At 47.2% G+C, this 19,128-nt stretch overlaps 1 protein-coding gene across 3 annotated transcripts in view; it reads left to right on the top strand.

Moving 5' to 3' along the window:
* Positions 1 to 418: 418 nt before the first annotated feature.
* The window catches only part of FGD3 (FYVE, RhoGEF and PH domain containing 3), a 113,462-nt gene continuing 94,752 nt past the window's right edge, over positions 419 to 19,128 (top strand). For all 3 annotated transcript variants that reach the window (XR_011697357.1, XM_071550932.1, XM_071550931.1), the window contains exon 1: positions 419 to 515. Coding sequence is in view for 2 of the 3 variants with exons in the window: in XM_071550932.1 (XP_071407033.1) it covers positions 503 to 515 (13 nt within the window). In the remaining variant the exon portion in view is untranslated. The remainder of the gene's footprint in view (positions 516 to 19,128) is intronic.

The following is a 19,128-nucleotide window of genomic DNA, read 5'->3' as shown; positions in this document are numbered from 1 at the left end:
TCTGTCCCTGACCAGGAGCAGCCCCGGTGAATCCCGCTGTACCACGGGCCGGGCCGAGAGTAGCAACCCCGGTGTCCCGGTGGGTCTCCCTGCCCCCCGAGCCGGGAGTAGAAGCCCCGGTGGGTCCCGCCGTGCCCGGGGCCGGAAGAAGCCCCAGTGGGTCCCCCTGTGCCCCGGGCCGGGAGCGGTGTCGTGTCTCGGTGGATCCCGCCGTATCCCGGGCCGGGAGTAGCAGCCCCGGTGCCCTGGTGGGTCCTGCTGTGCCCCAGACCAGGAGCAGCCCCGGCGGGTCCCGCCGTGCCCCAGGCCGTGCCGGGGCGGGGGCTGCCGTTCCGTCCCGCTGGCGGCGCCTCCCGTTGCGATGCAGCTGCAGTGGGAGGGAGAGGAAACCCACCCCCCTCTGCCGGCGGGGCCGCCTTTGTGCGCGCCCGGCCCAGCTCGGCGCGGCGGCGGCGGCGGCGGCGGCAGCGCCAGCGCCCGAGAGCGGCGGCAGCGGGAGCAGATGGAGCCGGAGGGTGAGGGCCGAGCCCGCGGGGCGGGATGGGCTGGGCCGGCCTGTGCTGGGCTGTGCTGGGCTATGCTGGGCTATGCTGGGCTATGCTGGGCTTGGGGCAGCCGCGGGGTCCGTGCGGGGGGCAGGCCGGCCCCGCTCCAGCCCCGCACCTCCCTCTGTCCCCTCTTGTCCGCTCCGGCCCCGCTGTCCCCTCGCCCCGCTGTCCCCGGCGCGGTCGGGTCGGGTCGGGTCGCCCCGCATGGGCAGCCGCGGGCCCGGCGGGGCCGAATCGCCCGCACGGAGCGGGGGCTGCGCTCAACTTTCTTCCTTCCTTTCTTCATTTATTTTGCGGGGTCCAAGGGTGTGCGGGGCAGCTGGGGGGGCCGTACGGCCCCCCCAGCTGCCCCGCACACCCTTGGACCCCGCCAAGGCATCGCTGAGCTGTGTAAATGTGGTTTTAGTTATCCCAGAGCTGGCTGTCTCTGTAAGCCCTGCACAGATTCATGTTTAGAAAATTGGCCCCTTGCATCGTGGCTGTTTTTTAAACCTCAGTACCTAAGTCACATTTTCCATTCCAAATGCTAAGAGTGGTTAAACTATGTTAAAGGGATATACTCTACCTTAGCTGCCTTGCAAGCTATAGGGGATTTTAACACAAAGGAAAATGGCTCTGCAATATAAAAAGAATCTTGCAGTGCCTGATACGCAGCAGCACCAAGGAGCGGAAGGGACTATTGGCAATTGTAATGACCAGAATTGAGTTTGTTGTCCCAGCAGAGAAGTGTTCAGGATGGAACTGGGTTAGGCATGGTAACCAATACATTGATGAAAGTGTTCTTGCATTCTTTTAAGAAATTTGTTTTTCATAGAAAGCTAGTTTTCACAATGCTGGGAGGATGTTTTAGTTACAGTTTAGTTTAGTTTAGTTACAGTTCTTATTCCAGAGAGCTGTGTTTATAAAATCATCCCCTGAAATAAGCAAGCTGGGTCGTTCCTGATTTAGCTCATTGGAGACCCAGTTCTTTATATTGTATGTCTCCTTACCTTAATAAAGTTAGAGAAAAATGACAACAACAACACTGAGATTGAGTTTGAAGGAACTCCTTCTTTTGAAGATACAAATTCTTCTTTCTAAACAGTGGAAATTCTCTGCCCTGCTTCTTGCTTAGTTAAAGTCTAGATCAGCCCAGGGAAGATGATGGAGAGTTGCAGGAGCTGCTGAGGGTTCCCTGTCTGCCCTGGATCCAGGGGTGTTCAGACAACCTGACTTCTGGCACCTCCTGAACTCCTTGGGTACCAATCTTCAGTGCATGAAGTTTGGAGGCTGGTCCTCCCACATAGATTGGAGCCTGCAGGAGATGGAATGCCTGTGCTAGAGCTTCCCTCCTTCCCTGGTAGTGAAGGAGGCAAAGGTCTCATGTGAGTTGCCTGGAGGTTGATGTGAGGTTAAAACTTGGTTGTAATAATGCCAAAGCCATGGGTTCAATCCCCTATTGGGCCACTGACTTAAGAGTTGGACTCGATCCTTGTGGGTCCCTTCCAACTCAGAATGGTCTGTGATTCTGTGATTCTGAGACATATCCGACTGTATGTGTGCATTTGTGATTTCATTGACTGTGTTTGATGCTCTTCAGTGAGTGTCATTTCTCTTTTCAGGGTCAGGACACTCAGAGCATGGTTTTCTAAGGAAAATCCGTAGAGCTTGCTTGCTCTTGTGACTTTGATCAGGTGTGCCCTGCTCTCATAGTCCTGGTTCAAATCATTCTTGAACTGGTCTGGAATTGCTGTTGTCCAGTCCCCTTTGGTGCAGCTTCTTGCATTTAAATGTGTGTCTAAGACTCTGCTGAAAGTGAAGCCAGGACTTTTCTCTTTCCAGAGGAGCACTGCTCCTTTCCCAGTGTGCAGATGTAAGGCCTGTCAAGTATCTTCCACAGAGGCAGGGAGGGAAGTCAGGGACTTGATACCAGGTTGGGCATTCCTTAAGGAAATCCAGCATGGTGGTGTAATGCTGCAGAAATACTGACCCACAGAATCCTTGTGGATGAACCCCAAACTCCAAACATTGGCTGAGGTGATAGTGAGTGAGGAGGTCAGGACTTCAAAGTGTGTTTGGTCTTGGAGTGTCTCAGAGATCAAGAGAGGATGTTACATTCAAACCAGTAAAAATGGTGGAATGACAGTGGGGATAATCCTCATGGATTTTTGCGTGGGATGAGGTTATGTAGCGTGATCCAGAGCAAGGAAGGCTGTATTAGGTCAGCAGTGGTGGAAGTGGGTTGCTGGAGCCCTGGGACACCAGGAGGGACAGACTTGGGAGTTCAGAATCCCAGGTGATGCTTTTTCATTCCTGCATTATTTGCACTGCAGTGTTTCCAAGACAGGCGTTGTGGCTGGGCTTCCAAAGCATCCCAGTGGTTTTATACTCTGAGCTCCCTGATCGGGTTCAGTGTGTTTGGTTTGGGGAAGGCCTTGTTCTCAAACAAGCTCTGTAAAGATGGGGTGCTGTGGGCACTGCTGCCCACTGAAATATTACCTAAAGTCCACATATTTCCTACTGGTTTTCAATGAAAAATGAACAGCTAATTTTTGTAGGAGATTTTGGGAACAGCTTTTTCTTCCCTTGTGTCTGTAAGCTCAAAGAACACTTAATGTTCCTGACTGAAGCTTGTCTGTTCCTACTGACCCAGCTCAATATATGGGGGTTTTTTTCCAAATTGTGTGTACCTTTTTGGGGTTTTTTTTAGGGATCTTGCTAAGATTGTCTGGGGTCAGTAATATTGGTGCAAATGGTCCTGCTTTGGTCAGTGGGTGTGACCCAGTGGGGTGTGTGAGAATTGAAAGGGCAGGGGGTGCAAATGCAGAATGATGTGATTAATGCTTTGATTCCTCTCTGAGTGTACACCTGCTTCTACCAAAGCTGTTAACTCATGAAATACTTTTGAGTGAGATTAATTTTCTTCTTCAAGATGTTTTGTAAACATTTAAATTTGTATTTTAAAATTTATTTTTTTTTATTAACTGAAAGCTCAATTTGAAACTAGAAGAGGTGACTGGTAAAGACTCATTAATAAATACTTCTCTCTCCCAGGATACAGATACTGTGTTAGAGATTTGAGCTATTAATTATGTAGATGATAACTTGTCTGAGTGGAGTGAACAGTGGCAGATTTAAAGCAGTCATAATTACTGTGGTATCTCTTTGTGTCAGCATTATCAAATTTTAATGTGAAATTTAATGTTTCACTCGAGAGACCTACTGTGACTTGCAATTCTTACATAACAATGAATATTGATTCTGTTTTGAAAATATGTCCCTTGATCCTAATTCTGTGAACTAGTTGAAAGTTCTTTTTAAGTAAAAAAATAACTGTATATTTTACAGATATGGAAAGAGAATCTGAGATAGCCTGAGCTAAGGTGGACTAAGGCATGAGTGAGAGAGGGGGAAAATAGGAGGGGGAGTATTGTTGGACTCTTTTCCATGACGTGGCAGCCCTCGAGCCTTCCTGCATGCCCACCAACACCTCTCAGGTTTCTCATTTTCTCTGCCAACCCCTCTGAACTGCCCCCTGGGCCTGGCACCCCTGAGCACAGGACCCCGAACCTCCAGTGTTTAAATCCGTGTGAAACTGGGAATGGATGTGTGCGGCTCAGTGGTGCATTCCCGGGGGTATTTGGAGGCAGGCAGTCACAGCGTGCAGCTCTGCCTGGGTTGGAGGTTATGAGTGGTGAAATTTGAGAAGCCTTTGTTGGTGAACAATAGTGGAGGTACCCTGGAAAGTACTTCCAGGGGAACTTTCTGCCCCTCCCTCTACTCTCCCCTCCCCTGTTTCCAGCCAGCTCCTAAAGGCAGCGTTTACTGTAACTGGATTTGCATTTTACACCGTGCAATGTCTTAACATTTTATGAGTCTTTGAATTCTGTTTCGCAGTTTGTGGCTGTTCACCCTGTCTTTAGGAGTGCCTGGTGCTGTGGTGCTGGGTGTTGGGTACCAGGAGGGTGCTGTGCCAGCCCACCCAGTGCAGTGTGTCCTCTCCCGTGGCAATAAATGGAGCAACAGCCTCATGTTCCTCTGCACTCCCCTGGTGGTCCAGCTCTTGCTTTTTCTGGCAATAATCACCGTGTGCTCCTGTGAGAAATGCCCAGCTCTGCAGTCCTGGCCTGGCTCCTCAGGGTTAAGCTGCTGAGTTTAAGTGGTATTATTTAAAGTGCTTTGCCTCTGTGGTCCCTGACCACCACCTCTCCAAATGCTGTCCTCCCAGCTTCTGCTTCTGGTTGTCACTGACTTTCATTGCTGGTTTTGTCTGTCTGAGAAATGCAATGGAATTTCAGAGTTTATTGGTATTACCTGCTTCCTTATTTTCTGAGTTGCACTTTTCTTGTAATTTGCCCAGGGTTAAGACCCTTGTGTGGGACAGAAAGGCAGAGATTTAACTGCTGTGGGAGGGGCTAAGTGGAGAATTGAGGTGGAAGGCTGGGGAGAGGAGGTTGTTGACAGTATAACCTCAGTCATCTCATGCAGGACTCCCTGCAGGGTCTTTGAAGGGCTCAGCAAAGTGGTTTTATCAACCCCTCACCTGTAGTTGCTTCATTACCAGAGGGACAAAATTTCTGCCTTGGAACCAGGCTGTTTGAGTAACCCTTCAGATATGGGCAGGATACTTCTGTCCCTCAGTCATTCTTCTCTCCCTTAGTATGATTAGTGTAGTGGTTATGAACTCTAAAAGCCATGGCTCTTTGGCAGTCAATCATCAGCATAAAGAAGTTGCAGAAGTGCTAAGGTGGGATTTTTCTCCTGTGTTAAGGCACTTGGTGCTGCCTGAATGAGGTAATGTGTGTTGGTGGTGGGACTAGGAATTCTGGGTTTGCTGTCTTATGGCATCCTCAGGAGGGGTCAGAGCCATCACTGGGTCCCACTCTGTGTTCTGTTGGGCACCAACAGCCTGGAGAAGTAGGTTCTGTGTTGTGAAGAAATACATGAAGTGTTACCAACTTCTGTGTCTCAAATGCTGGTGATTTTCAAGAGAGTGTGGTGTTACTGAAATCAAGATTAACCATTTCCAAGTTTTTTAATTGCACAGGCCTCCATGGTGTATTTAGATGTGTTGGAAGTTTGATTGCAGTTTGGAATGTGCTCCTGAGGTTGGGGCAGAAACAGTCACTGGGCATGTACAATTCATGGTCTTCAAATCTGTTGTCAGTCATAGGAAAAGGCATCGTTTGGGATGACAGAGTCTTCCAGGTATTAACAGAGGGACAGAGCAGACCACTGGCCTTTGCTGTGAGAGGGGAGGAGCTGTGAAACACTGTGGGTCCTCATGCATTTCAGCATGGCCATGAGTAACTGTATTACTGAAATACTGAAGCATCCCCTTTTGAAAGGTAGTTCTAGTCCTTTATTTCTTCAGAGCCTGATTTGATGCTGCTTCTTAGAAATTCTTTTGTTTAATGAATATTCAAGGCGAACACTCTTATGCCAGACTATCAAATGAATCAATTATACATTATATTTGTCTTTTTTCTCTCTTCAAGCATGTTGAATAATCTCTTGCTGCAGTATACAGAGTAACTGCTCTAAGCGTAGCTGCCTGTCCTCTGGATTTATGCACTGAGCTGGTTGATCAATGTGAATGGCTGAAACACTGACACAGGGCCCAAAGCTGACACTGATGAGATGTCAGCCTGTCCCTGGGAGCCCAACCTGTACCCTTGGGACGGAGCACACACATCTGGACATGGCACCGTGGCAATCTGGAGAGAGATTTTTGGAGGATGCCAGCCTTCATATTAGGGAATCTAATTTCTAGAAGTCCTAACATCTCAGCATCCCAGTATTCTTTTGGAAGGCAGGGTGATGTCTAAATATCACTTGCAATGTCAGAGGTTTCTCCTGTTAATTTTAGACTTCTGAAAAGCAGGCAGGTGTCTGACTATAAGGAAGGAATTTGACACTGGCCTCTAGTTTTCTTAAACTCTTGGCCCCTTTTTATTCTTTCTTTTTGAGCTTGCAGGCTCTGAGCAGAAATTCTCTCTTGGTAACTTAACCCTGAGCAAATATTTACATTCATGAGATTCTTGCTACTTCAGCAATCATTTTGGACCTTGAGGTTGGAACAGGGTGAAAGTTACTGTACCAAACACTGGGGATGGGCAAGGAGCTGGGAAAGGGAGATGAAAGGAGCCTGCAAATATGGGTTTGCCGTGTTGGGTAGGAATTACCTGTTCAGTGTAATTGAGTTGTCACCCCACAGTCACTGCAGAGACACTGAGTTTCCTGCCATTGGCTTGTGATTTGAGTTTCACCCATGGCTTCAAAACACTGAATAAAAACATTTGTGTAAAAAGTGAAGTGAATGAAGTAGTGGAAAGGAAGACTGAGGTAGAAAAGAAGGAAGAGGTGGTGAGGAAAATGCAAAAAACCTGACGGGGCACAGGAAGAGATTTTGAAGAAAGAGGATTTTAAAGTCAAAATTAATAAGAAATTTGGAATTTGTAAAAGAGGAAACTTGTACAAAACACTCTTGGAGATCAACCTGTGGGCACAGCAAAAGCAAGGGAAAGGTCCTCCAGGGTAATGAGCAACAGAGAGCTGAATAAATAAGCTAAAGGAGGAGTGATCTCCCTGCAAACCAGTGGACAAAAATACCACCAGGTCTCAGCTTCCTGTGGGTTTGTTTGGGGTTTTTTTTCCTTAGATTTTGCTGGTACCATCCAGCAGTGTGCCCTGTGCTGGTGCACTGTTCTGGGAAGGACAGGACATAGCAGTGAACTCAGTTCTCACACCCTTGGGGGAGCAATGGGCAGGTTTTTCCTGGCAGCTCTTGGCACAGGCTGTGAACTCTAATGGGGGTTCCTCTTCCCAGCCCCCCTCTGCCATGGGTTCATAGAATCATAGAATGGATTGGGTTGGAAAAGACCTCCGAGATCATCAAGTCCAACCCTTGGTCCAACTCCAGTCCCTTTACCAGATCATGGCACTCAGTGCCTCGGCCAATCTCAGTTGAAAAACCTCCAGGGATGGGGAATCCACCCCCTCTCTGGGCAGCCCATTCCAATGCCTGAGCACTCTCTCTGCAAAGAATTTTTTTCTGCTCTCCAACTTCAATTTCCCCAGGCAGAGCTTGAGCCCATCGTGCCCCCTTGTCCTATTGCTGAGTGCCTGGGAGAAGAGACCAACCCTCTTCAGCGTGATGGAGGAGGGGATTGTGCCCCCCAGGTAAAATTGTGACGTTGGTTGACATGGTTGTACTGCCATGAGCACAGGCAGTGGTTGAGGTGCAGCCCCCAATGTACAGCTGCATGTTGGAACTCCTAAGGGTTTGCATTGAGGCAGCGTGTATGGTTTTTCTATTTAATTTTTTTCCCCCCATTTTATTCTCTCTTGAATATATGTAAAGGCCTGGTCAGGGGGTGGATGAATTTTGCCTGGAGGAAAATCTCAGCCATTCCAATTTCCTGCTGGAGCCAGGTGTGCCACCTCTGCGCATCAGCCCCACCGGTGGCAGGAGTCACTCAGTGAAGTTGCCCATGCAGGAACAAACAGTGCTGCCTGCTGAACTCTCCTAGATCTGTTTTACTAATTGCTATTGAAATTCTTACAGCCTGTTTCTTGGCTGCAAAAATGCAGAGCCAAATATCAGACTTGTGGGGAGCAGTTTCCCCCTAATTATTGTGCAGTTGAGAAATACTGAAGGGAAGTTCTGGCTAGGTGGGGGTTGGTCTCTTCTCCCAGGCACTCAGCAATAGGACAAGGGGGCACAATGGGCTCAAGCTCTGCCAGGGGAAATTGAAGTTGGAGAGCAGAAAAAAATTCTTTCCGTAGAGAGTAATCAGGTATTGGAATGGGCTGCCCAGAGAGGGGGTGGATTCCCCATCCCTGGAGGTTTTTCAGCTGAGATTGGCCGTGGCACTGAGTGCCATGATCTGGTAAAGGGACTGGAGTTGGACCAAGGGTTGGACTTGATGATCTTGGAGGTCTTTTCCAACCCAATCCATTCTATGATTCTGTGATTTCTTAAAATTTTTTTCATCTTAAGCAAATGCATGTCTTGCCTTGCCATTCTCAGTTTACTGATGGAAGTGCAAGTGTTCACAGTTAGGGAAGAGTAAGATTTCCTGAGAATAGTAAAATTAAAAAAAAAAAGAAAAAGTCCTGTTTCATCCATAGTGTCTGGAGTTTTTGGAATTGGATCTGTGATGGGAGTTACGGCTGCTTGAGTTTGATGGTCATGCAGTCAGAAAAGTTGCTTCTTGGAATGCAGAACAAATGCTTTTCTTATTCACTTGAAAGGATGGTCTGGGGTTTTTTGGTATTTCCCAGACCATGCAAGTCCCAAAAGTTATTTTAAAAATTGCTAATCCTTTTCTTAGGACAAAGAAACTGCCAAAGTGAATTTTGAGGATAGAGGAGCTGTTGTATTACTCGTCCATCTAGTCTGGGGCTGTGGCCACAGACAGTGAAAACCTTGCAGCAAATGGTTATGGAATTGCTGGCACCAAGGGGTGGGTTTCTTACTTGTTTTCTTCCCCCTGCACCCAATTGTTTAAATATTGGATTGTGTTTTCAAGCAGCAGGGTTCATTAACTCACTGAACTCATGATCTCCATGGAAACAGAATTTTTCTTATGGCTGGTAACAGATTCAGGGTTGTTAGTACATATTATTAAAAGAACAATTCTAGTTGTTCAGAAAACATGTACAGAGTGGTGCTGCTGCTGTTCTACCTGTGTGTTTGAAGTGATAAAATGTGTTGTGACAATACAGCTGGGGGGGATGTTCCTCCCCACTGTGCACAGGCAAAGTGTTGTATTTTGCATTTAAGATGACTCTCCCAGAGCTCTAAGGAACCTGCAGGTGAGTTGTTTCTGACTCAAGCACATTGTGCGCTGTTTTGCTGCTCCCTATTCTCTCCTCCGTCCTTGCTGACTCAGGTTTCAAGCAGAACCACTGTTGGGAACTGAGCAGGATCTTGCTGGATGATTTTTGATGGCAGCAGAGCCTCCATAGGGTGGTGGTTTCTTCTCTCTGATGGAGGGTCAGAAACCCAGGAGCAGTAACTGGTGCCTGTAATTTGGTGAAACGCTCTTAAAAGTTTTAAACCTTGAGAGAGCACAGGTTTTAAACTTGGCTGTTTGGTTTCCTCTACATCTGCTTTTGCACCTACATTGTTTGGGTCTCCCAGCCACAATATCAGCTGCTTAAGAGCATATTCCAAATCTGCCAAACATGTTACATTATCCTGTCTCCTGTTTCCTGATATAAATACATCAGCTTTGTTGGATGAACATCAAACTCCTGTTGAGTCCTGGTCAGCTGTTTGTTCCGCTTCAGGGTGACTGAGTACTGCCCTCCTTGTGTACTGACTTTAGGGCTCAGCATCAACCTTCCACTTAACTTTTTTTCCATTTCTCACTGGTTTTGGCCTCTGCTGTCTGCTGACACCTTCCAGTTCTGGGGAACTTCCAGGGTATTCCTGATCTCTTTCGAAGATACGTTTCTGCTGTGACATCTGCTTGGCTGACAGTCTGTAATAAAAGTTAATGAACCCTGAGTTGCTGCAGCTCCAGCTGAACTTACCCTTGATCTTCACATCCTTCTGGGGACCAGATTGCAAAAATGCGCATTTGTGCTTTCAGCCCTCTACAACTTCAGGTTTTAAATCCAAACCCCTGAGGTTTAGATAGATGGTGTGTGTGGAGTTCAGATAATTCTGTTTCCCTCATGTTTTGTTTAATTTAATTGAATACCCCCACGAAATTCATGTTTCTTTATCTTGCAGTGGAAGAAGTGATCTTCTATATTAAAGCAGACTTTTGAGCTTGTGTAGCTTTGAGAATCCTGGGTGTGATGATATGATAAATAACAAACCCATCATCCTTGTCCCTTAGAACTGTGCATCCCACGGGTGGTCCCACAGGAACCTACTGAGTGCTTGGCACTAGAAGCTGATTTTTTTTATTTCACCACATAGTGGGGAAAAAAAGATGAGCCTTCATCTAATATCCATTTGATGAATAAATCAAATGCTGATCTATCTTTTGAAATGCATTAAAGGAGTACAAATGTCATGTGCCTTAGTTTCTAAAAATACAGCAAAATCGTCATTTGCACTGAAGACCTTTAAATACTTTTTTGTGGAATATAATTGTTCCTCCTTTTTAAAATGCTAGTTAGGGTTTTCAAAGGGAGCACAGTTATAAAAGGGAAGCAGGTCAAATGTGATTTTGGTTTTGTTTATTTTTTTAAGACTTGAAAACCAAGTGGTGGTTTCAGGTTTTTTTAAGTTGGTGCTGGTGACTGCAGTGCTGTGCCCTTGCTGAAGAGGCATGTGGCAGACCTTCAAATCCAAATCCCTGCTTTGCAGTCTGGTCTAGTGATGATGGCTGTCATTTATTTCACTTAGAAGCAGAATATTCAGAGTGCTCTGGTTTTCAGTTTTTCAACAACTTGGGTATTACAAGACACGACCCAAAGGAATTTCACAGTTTCCCCCCTGATTCTTCTGCTGTCAGATCCATTAGTGGGAGGTTGCACTTGGGTTAACACAAGTTGGAGCAAGGTCAAGCCTTGTAGGAACAGAGTGGGCAGTACTTTGCCTGGGTATTGATTTTTGGATGTCTCCTAATGCCAGTGGGTCCAGTGGAAGGTGTCCCTGCCCATGGCAGGGGGCTTGGAATGCCATGGTGGTCCTGAGGGTCCCTTCCAGCCCAAACCATCTGTGATTCTGTGAATGTCCCTAAGCTGAAATGTAGATTGTTAGACTTACTTGTTTTGCCTGTGACTTGTAGTGGGTTTGGTTTTCAGTGATGAAAATATGTTGCTGTATCTTCAGCTGACTTTGAATTTGTCCCCACTGCCTGCACCCCGCTGGCCCTGTTCAAAATGCTGTGTGGAGTCTTCATTTCGACTTTCTGGTATTGATTAAACTGTAGTGTCTGATTTTTCTCCTCCTCCTTCTGAAATGCATTAAATGTATTTTTAAGAGCTCCGTGCTGGATCTCACAATTGCAGGATTTGAGCTGGTTTGTTTAAACAAAAAGCCCCACAAAAACTGGAAGTCTGCATTTTTGCTACATTGTTATTTTTACGTTTATTTAATGGCAGTCATGATAAAGGCTGATTTATATGGGATTTGTAGCATAGCTCAGCTGTGGTTTTCTGCAGCAGTTTACAGATAGCTTAGAAGTGTTTATAGAAGTTAGATAATGACAGCATTTGGTGCTGTTCCCTGGCTGAAATATGCAGCATATTCAGTAAAGATATTGACATTTCTGGCCTCTTATGTGGAGCTGATCTAGGGGGCCAGTGTTGCTGCTCTTTCCTCCGGCCCAACCATTACATTTGTTCTCTTTATAGTCTAAATACAAGGGCTAAAATTGAGTTAAATGCCTTGTCAGTTTTTATTCACTACTGATATTAAATCTAATATGGTTTTTGGTTTGGGTTTTGTCTTCTTGTAGGTTTGGATTTTTTAAAAAAATTTATTACTTTTTGAGGGAAATCAGGAGAATGACTTCCTTCCTTCCAGTCTGTTTTTCAGTGCTGACAGTTGTCTTCTAAATATTTGGTGCAAAAATCCACTCTCCATCAGGCAGACCTGCTTCCGAATCCAATCCCGGTGTACTGATTATTCCAGAAAGTTACTGCAAACTTCCTTCCCTCAACTTCTGTCATACTGACCATGTAAACAAAAAAATATTGGTGTTTAAATTTGAGTAGCTTCCCTTTGCTGGTTTCCAAATTAGGAGCACTTAAGGTCTTTTCTGCTAAGGCAGCTTGGAGGAGTCAGCACCTGCTTCTTTGGGGCTGGCTGTGTAACCTGGGCTGAGATCTGAAGCGGGGCCAGAGAAGAGCAACGAGGCTGGAGAAGGGACTGGAGCACAAGTGCTGAGGGGAGAGGCTGAGGGAGCTGGGGGTGTTTGGCCTGGAGAAGAGGAGGCTCAGAGGTGACCTCAGCACTGTCTAGAACTACCTGAAGGGAAGTTCTGGCCAGGTGGGGGTTGGTCTCTTCTCCCAGGCACTCAGCAATAGGACAAGGGGGCACGATGGGCTCAAGCTCTGCCAGGGGAAATTGGAGATTAGAAACAAATTCTTTGCAGAGAGAGTGCTCAGGCATTGGAATGGGCTGCCCAGAGAGGGGGTGGATTCCCCATCCCTGGAGGTTTTTAAAGTGAGATTGGCCGTGGCACTGAGTGCCATGATCTGATAAAGGGACTGGAGTTGGACCAAGTGTTGGACTTGATGATCTCGGAGGTCTTTTCCAAACCAATCCATTCTATGAATCTATTCTATGAGGGCAGTGGGAAAAGTGAGATACTGGATGCTGAAAAGTGGAGGAATCTGGTTCTAGCAAAGAAATGAGCTTTGCAATGGTTTTATTCAGTGTGGAATAGTCTAAACTGTGTATTCTGCAGCCATTCTGGGGGTTCTGCAGGAGGTCACAGTGGTGACACAGATTGTCTTGGCATCTTGTAATGGCTGATGGAGTCTGAGAGAAGAAAAGCATTCTCTGCAGTTTCTGCAGCTGTTCACCAGTGCTCTGCTGGTGTTGCAGGAAACTCCTAATTGTGAATATTGTCAGGAATGCTTCCCCTGCCCCCTCCCCACGTTGCCAGCCTGAATTCCTACTGTGCTGGCAGCCAGCAGGCTTGGCACCAGCACTAAAGGCACAACCAGAAAGATGTCTGTTTAAGGAATCTGTTAGATGTATGTCAGGAGAAGTTTCCTTTAGCTGGAAGGTGGTGCCATGGTGGAGTCACATCTTTTTGTCCTGAATAAACTGGCATTTGGTTGAGTCCTTAGAAGACCACAGGTCTCCTTCACTGGAAAAAGTGGGTGTTGTAGGAAACTCTGGATATAGCCCTGCTAATTCTTGTAAGTCTCTCAGCTTCTTTCCATGCCCCTAAACACAGGGTTTGCAATCCCTAGCGGGGGATGAGGACACCACATTGAAGTGGCTTTCCTTGGCGCTGCCCTAAGACATTCTTTTGCTTTGAGCAGTAACACAACTTGATTCTGGCACTGTCGCTGCCCTGCAGCTTGTGGAGGAGGGATCCTGTTCCATATATGCAGAGTTTGGAGCTTTTTATCCTCCTAGGACTAATAGCAAGACCATATCTTCACCTTGGAGCTCCAGGGTAAATACCTAAGTATTTTCCTGTGGTATACTGATGGAATACCCAGCAGTATACTGATTTTTATTTTTGGCAACTGTTTTAACCTCTTTAGTTACCTTAAAAATGTTTAGATTTCATCCAAACCAACAGGACATGGAACTAGGAGGTTACTGGCACATAAGGTGCTGCTCTGTTGTTCTGGCTTTCTCTGCAGTTAAGCAGACCACATTTTGCACTTGGTTGCTTGACAGTTTTTAATTAGGAGAATCAGAAACTTGTCCCATTTCAAGTACCGACTTACACTGTATAATTGAAACAACTGAAGCTTTACGTGTTGGTATACAGAGCTTGCACTTAATCTGGCCGTGAATCAGCTACCTCTGAATTGAGCCTTGAGGTAATGCTTTTTGGTCTTTGTCAGCTCAGTTGGACCTCTGACAGCGGTTGAGAAAGTTGAGAAGAGAATTGGCTTTGTTCCCTCTGATCTGCTGAAGCTTTTTGTCTCTTCCATACCTCAGCTGAGGCAGTTGAGGACTTTATTTCGAGTCTGTAAAAAAAAGAAGATTAGATTATGTGATATAACAGGCAAAAAACCCTGCCGGCCTTGGGAGGTTCAGGTTTAAGGCTGCCCAAAAGCTTGAACTGGGTCTAGGCTGGTGTGTTAGTGGCAAGGCAGCTGTTTGAATGAAGAACTGGTGGTGTTTTGGGTAACCTGTCAGGTTTCAGTTTGATTCAGAGTGCACAAACACATGATGATCTCCCTTGCAGACAGATGGGTTTGCTCTCTATGTGTGACACCAGCATCTATTAGTTGGGATGCAGAGGGGAGCAGTCCCTTACAAACATTTCTGCAGTGGGTGCTGCCTGCTGGAAATCCCTGCTGAGAAGTTTCCTCTTCCCTCCTCCTGGATAGCCTGGACTTTGTGGTTGCCCTCTTTCTTGAGTCAGGTTTGAGGGGAGACTGGATTTGGCTTGTAGGGGAGGAGTATAAACAATTCTTGGTGTCTTTTTGTTTCTGATTCAGGAGTGGGAGGCAATTCTAGTAGGAATTGCCCTGATTAGGATGTATTCTTAGTTTTTATTGTTTAACAGTACGTTTTGCTTATTTACTTATTTTTTATTGCTTATTTTTGCTCATTGAGGTTAAAAATCGCGCAGAAAGGAAAAATAGCTTTTGTTGGCTATGTCTGCATCAGCAATAACTCCAGTGTGTAGAAGTGGATCTATGGAAGGAGGTGGTGCTGAGGACCACCAGGTTGTGTCTCTGAAGGGCTTTTCCATCGGGTCAGCTCAGGGCAGGCCCTGCAGAGCATGTGCTGTCAGCTGCTGCTATGTGCTGGATGCACTCACTGGATGCCTCCCCTCGTTTCATCTCCTCTGAAGAGAGAACAGGTCATGTGCTTTGAGACTGCTGAGCTGCAAACCAAAACACTGTGGTGTGAGGTGAGTTGGAACGCAGCTTCAAAAGAGTTCTCTGGTCGACACTGAAATGGGGACAGTGACACATCCATCGTCAGCCCCTGGAAAACCCGCTCGGTGGGGTTTGATGGCCAGTTGGTAGGGCCACTCTTCCTGCCCACACCTTTGATCCCACACAGCAAAGAGAGCAGGTTGATTCTGTATCTGCAAGGTGTATTTTGCTCATCAGACTGACTGGGTTAATGGCAGAGTTGATGGGTCTGACCTCATAACCCAGAACAGCTCAGTCTGACCAACACAGAGTGCAGCCACTGTGCCCAGGTGTGTGACCAGCTGCAAGGGCTGAGGGCACCTCCCTGCTTGGTCCTCCAGGCAGAATGGGGAGCACTCCTCTGGGAGCAGAGGCTGCAGCTCTGGCTGGGTGGGGGGTCTGCACCATCACTCCAGCTGTAGCTGAGCCTCCTCCCACAGGGAGCTGCCAAAGGGACATGATGTGACCCTGAGATTAGCTCAGTTGGTTAAAACTTGGTTGTAATAATGCCAAGGTCATGGGTTCAATCTCCTGTGAGGGCCATTGACTTAAGGGTTGGACTTGATGATCCTTGTGGGTCCCTTCCAACTCAGAATAGTCTGTGTGTGATGTGGACCTCAGGCTGCAGACAGTGCCTAGACCTCCTCCTGGTGTGTCCCGGTGCAGAACCACCTGCAGGAGGTGGCTGAGGTGCAGGAGGCTCTGAGAAGGCAGTGTGACACCAGGGGGGCTGAGGAGTTGGACAGCTGGTTTCAAGTGCAGTTTTCAATGGACACAGAGCTCACAGGCCAACAGCCAACATCTGCCCCACACACAGAACAGAGTGGGGCAGTAATGCAGGAGGGTGGCAGCTTGCAACAGCAAGGACCTGCAGGAGGAAAAGCCTTCCCCTGGAGCCTGAGGGGCCCTTGCAGAACCACTTCACTTCTCTGCAGACTGGAGAGGAAAGACCCATCCCATCAGGAGAGACACTGGAGCTGAGTGAGGGTGCCCTGTCTGCTCCCCATGTCACAACCAGGCAGCTGAGGAAGGTGAGGGGTGACAGTGAAGGGTGAGCCTCTTCAGACAGGTAAGGCAGCACCTGTTTGCTGACCTGGCACACTCTCTGGGGGATGGGCTGCATGCTGGGGGTCATATTTTGTGTGTCACTGAGACACAGCCAAGCCTCACCCAATGCACTGACTGTTGTTCTCTGCTGGTGTTCCACGTGGGCACCAGTAGCACAGCCAGGAGCAGTCTGAGGAGCAGCGAGAAGGATTACAGAGCCCTGGGAGCAGTGCTAAGGGACTCTGAAGCACAGGTAGCTTTTTTGATATTCCTGCCAATCAGAGGGAGGAGGTTTGAAAAGACCTTTCAAATGTGTCAGTTCAACAAGTGGTTATGGGACTGGTTTCCTTCCAGGCAGGGGTTCAGCTGCTTCCACCATGGGACTTGCTTTGGAAATGTGGTCTGTTGGGAGCAGATGGAGTCCAGCTGTCAGGAGGAGCATCTCTGGTCATAGAATGGCCAAGCTGCTGAAGAGAGAGAGCTTTCAACCAAAGCAGGGGAACCTCAGTCCATCCCACTTCTTCTGGTTTGATGCCAGTGGCAGCAAGAGATGCCCAAAGCCTGGAGAGGGATGGCAGGTCAGCAGGAGAGCAGCTGAAGGACAGCACGGAGGATCTGCAGCCACTCCAGCCAGAGGACCTTCCTCGCTGGAGCACCTCTGCTCTGGAGACAGGCTGAGAGAGTCTGAGTTATTTATTCCTAGAGAAGATTCTGGAGAGACCTCAGAGCCCCTTCCAGTGTCTAAAGGGGCTCCAAAAGAACTGATTCAATGGGATGAAGTTCAACAAGGCCGAGTGCCGGGTCCTGCCCTTTGGCCACACCAACCCCCTGCAGCGCTCCAGGCTGGGCACAGAGTGGCTGGAGAGCAGCCAGGCAGAAAGGGACCTGGGGGGACTGAGTTGACAGGAAGCTCAACAGGAGCTAACAGTGTGCCCAGGTTTCCAAGAAGGCCAGTGGGATCCTGGCCTGGATCAAAAATAGCGTGGTCAATACGCCCAGGGCAGTGACCCTTCCCCTGGACTCTGCCTTGGGGAGGCCACACCTTGAGTGTTGTGTTCAGTTCTGGGCCTCTCAGTTCAGGAAAGAGATTGAGGGGCTGGAGCGGGGCCAGAGAAGAGCAATGAGGCCGGAGAAGGGACTGGAGCACAAGTGCTGTGGGGAGAGGCTGAGGGAGCTGGGGGTGTTTAGTCTGGAGAAGAGGAGGCTCAGAGGTGACCTCAGCACTGTCTAGAACTACCTGAAGGGAAGTTCTGGCCAGGTGGGGGTTGATCTCTTCTCCCAGGCACTCAGCAATAGGACAAGGGGGCACGGGCTCAAGCTCTGCCAGGGGAAATTGAAGTTGGAGAGCAGGAAAAAATTCTTTCCATAGAGAGTAATCAAGCATTGGAATGGGCTGCCCAGAGAAGGGGTGGATTCCCCATCCCTGGAGGTTTTGAAACTTAGCTTGGCCGTGGCACTGAGTGCCATGATCTGATAAAGGGACTGGAGTTGGACCAAGGGTTGGACTTGATGATCTCGGAGGTCTTTTCCAACCCAATCCATTCTATGATTCTGTGGTTCTAAAGAGACTTTGGATAAGGCCTGGAGTGACAGGACAAAGGCGAATGGCTTCCCACTGCCAAGAGGGCAGGGTTAGATTAGATTTTAGGAAGAAGTTCTTGCCTGTGAGGGTGTTGAGGCCCTGGCCCAGAAAAGCTGTGGCTTTTCTTCTTGGCTCAATCTCTTACTTCTCTTTAGTGATAAGAAAGGAGATGTCTGTTTTTTAAAATAATGATGTCAGAGCTGATTAACGTTGGTGGAGAGAGAAACCTGGGTGTGTGTTGCAAAGGCACAGAAAGAAACAATAAGTTTGGTTTCTAGTTAGATATTTGCTTTTTTATTTAAAGTTTTGTAGAATTCTTAGTGGCCTGGATTAAAGCATCTCATTTTTCTATTTATTTATTTTCTGGTTTTTTCATGGGGGAAAAGAACTTTACATGTCACCTAAGATGACTATTTTCCTTTGAAGCTTCAGTTCCAGATTGAGGTAGTTACTTATGGATCTCAGGTTAGATTAAAAAAAAAATGACGGAGGGGTTTTGATGTCGTTGCTGGAGACACAGAACTTTTTAGTGGCTTTTTTGTGGCTTTTGGACAGTAAGTCATAAAAAACTTGTGTTTCCCAAATTTCAGTGAGGTAACTCCATCAAATCCCTTGATGTGTTATGAGATGAGAGTCTTATGGCTGATCCTCTTCTAGATATATCTATATATCTGACAGAGGTTTGTGCTTCTGTTGTTTGCATCTCTGAGTTTATAGGTAAATATTCTCTCTGCTTTGTTTTGTTGTTTTTCCTTCCCTGGTAAAATTTGCTCTGAGAGGATCTTTGGTGCAGTTCTGTGTCAATCCACCAGATGACACTTGATGCTTAAGGATAAAAAGATGAGTGGTCCTGCATGAAAAAAATCTGTACTCTGGTGCTGACTTAGAAAAAAATTCAGAGCACCTTGTTTCCAAATTGGTTTCATTTGGTACTTGTGGAATATAAGGGTTGTGTATGGGCAATGTTTATATGCTCTATTTTGGCTTTTTGCATGTCTCATAAGAAAAAATAAATGAGGGAAGACTTTTTTTCTAAAGGCTTTTAACAAAACTGTGCGACGGATTCAATCACAGTCATCCTCACCTTCTGAGGAATTGTTATTAGAAATGATACTCCCTGTCCCTGGAAGTGTCCAAGGCCTGGTTGGACGGGGCTTGGAGCAACCTGGGATAGTGGAAGGTGTCCCTGCCTGTGATGGGGTGGAACAAGATGAGCTTTGAGGTCCCTTTCATGATTCTATACTTTTATTGAATGAGAGGTTAGTGGTGGGAGCCAAGACCCTCAGAAAGGTGTGTTCTTGCCCTGTTGCACTCATCAGAAGGGGAGTGGTTTTGGGATCCATTCATCTGGTGCCTTCACAGGTTTTACCACAATACTGACAGCAATTACAAATTTGTAGATGGTTTGGACACAGATTTGCCAAAGCAGAGTGTTCTTGC

Source organism: Pithys albifrons, chromosome 3 (assembly GCF_047495875.1).
Source record: "Pithys albifrons albifrons isolate INPA30051 chromosome 3, PitAlb_v1, whole genome shotgun sequence".
NCBI lineage: Eukaryota > Metazoa > Chordata > Aves > Passeriformes > Thamnophilidae > Pithys > Pithys albifrons.
This window is presented reverse-complemented; position numbering and strand designations above follow the sequence as displayed.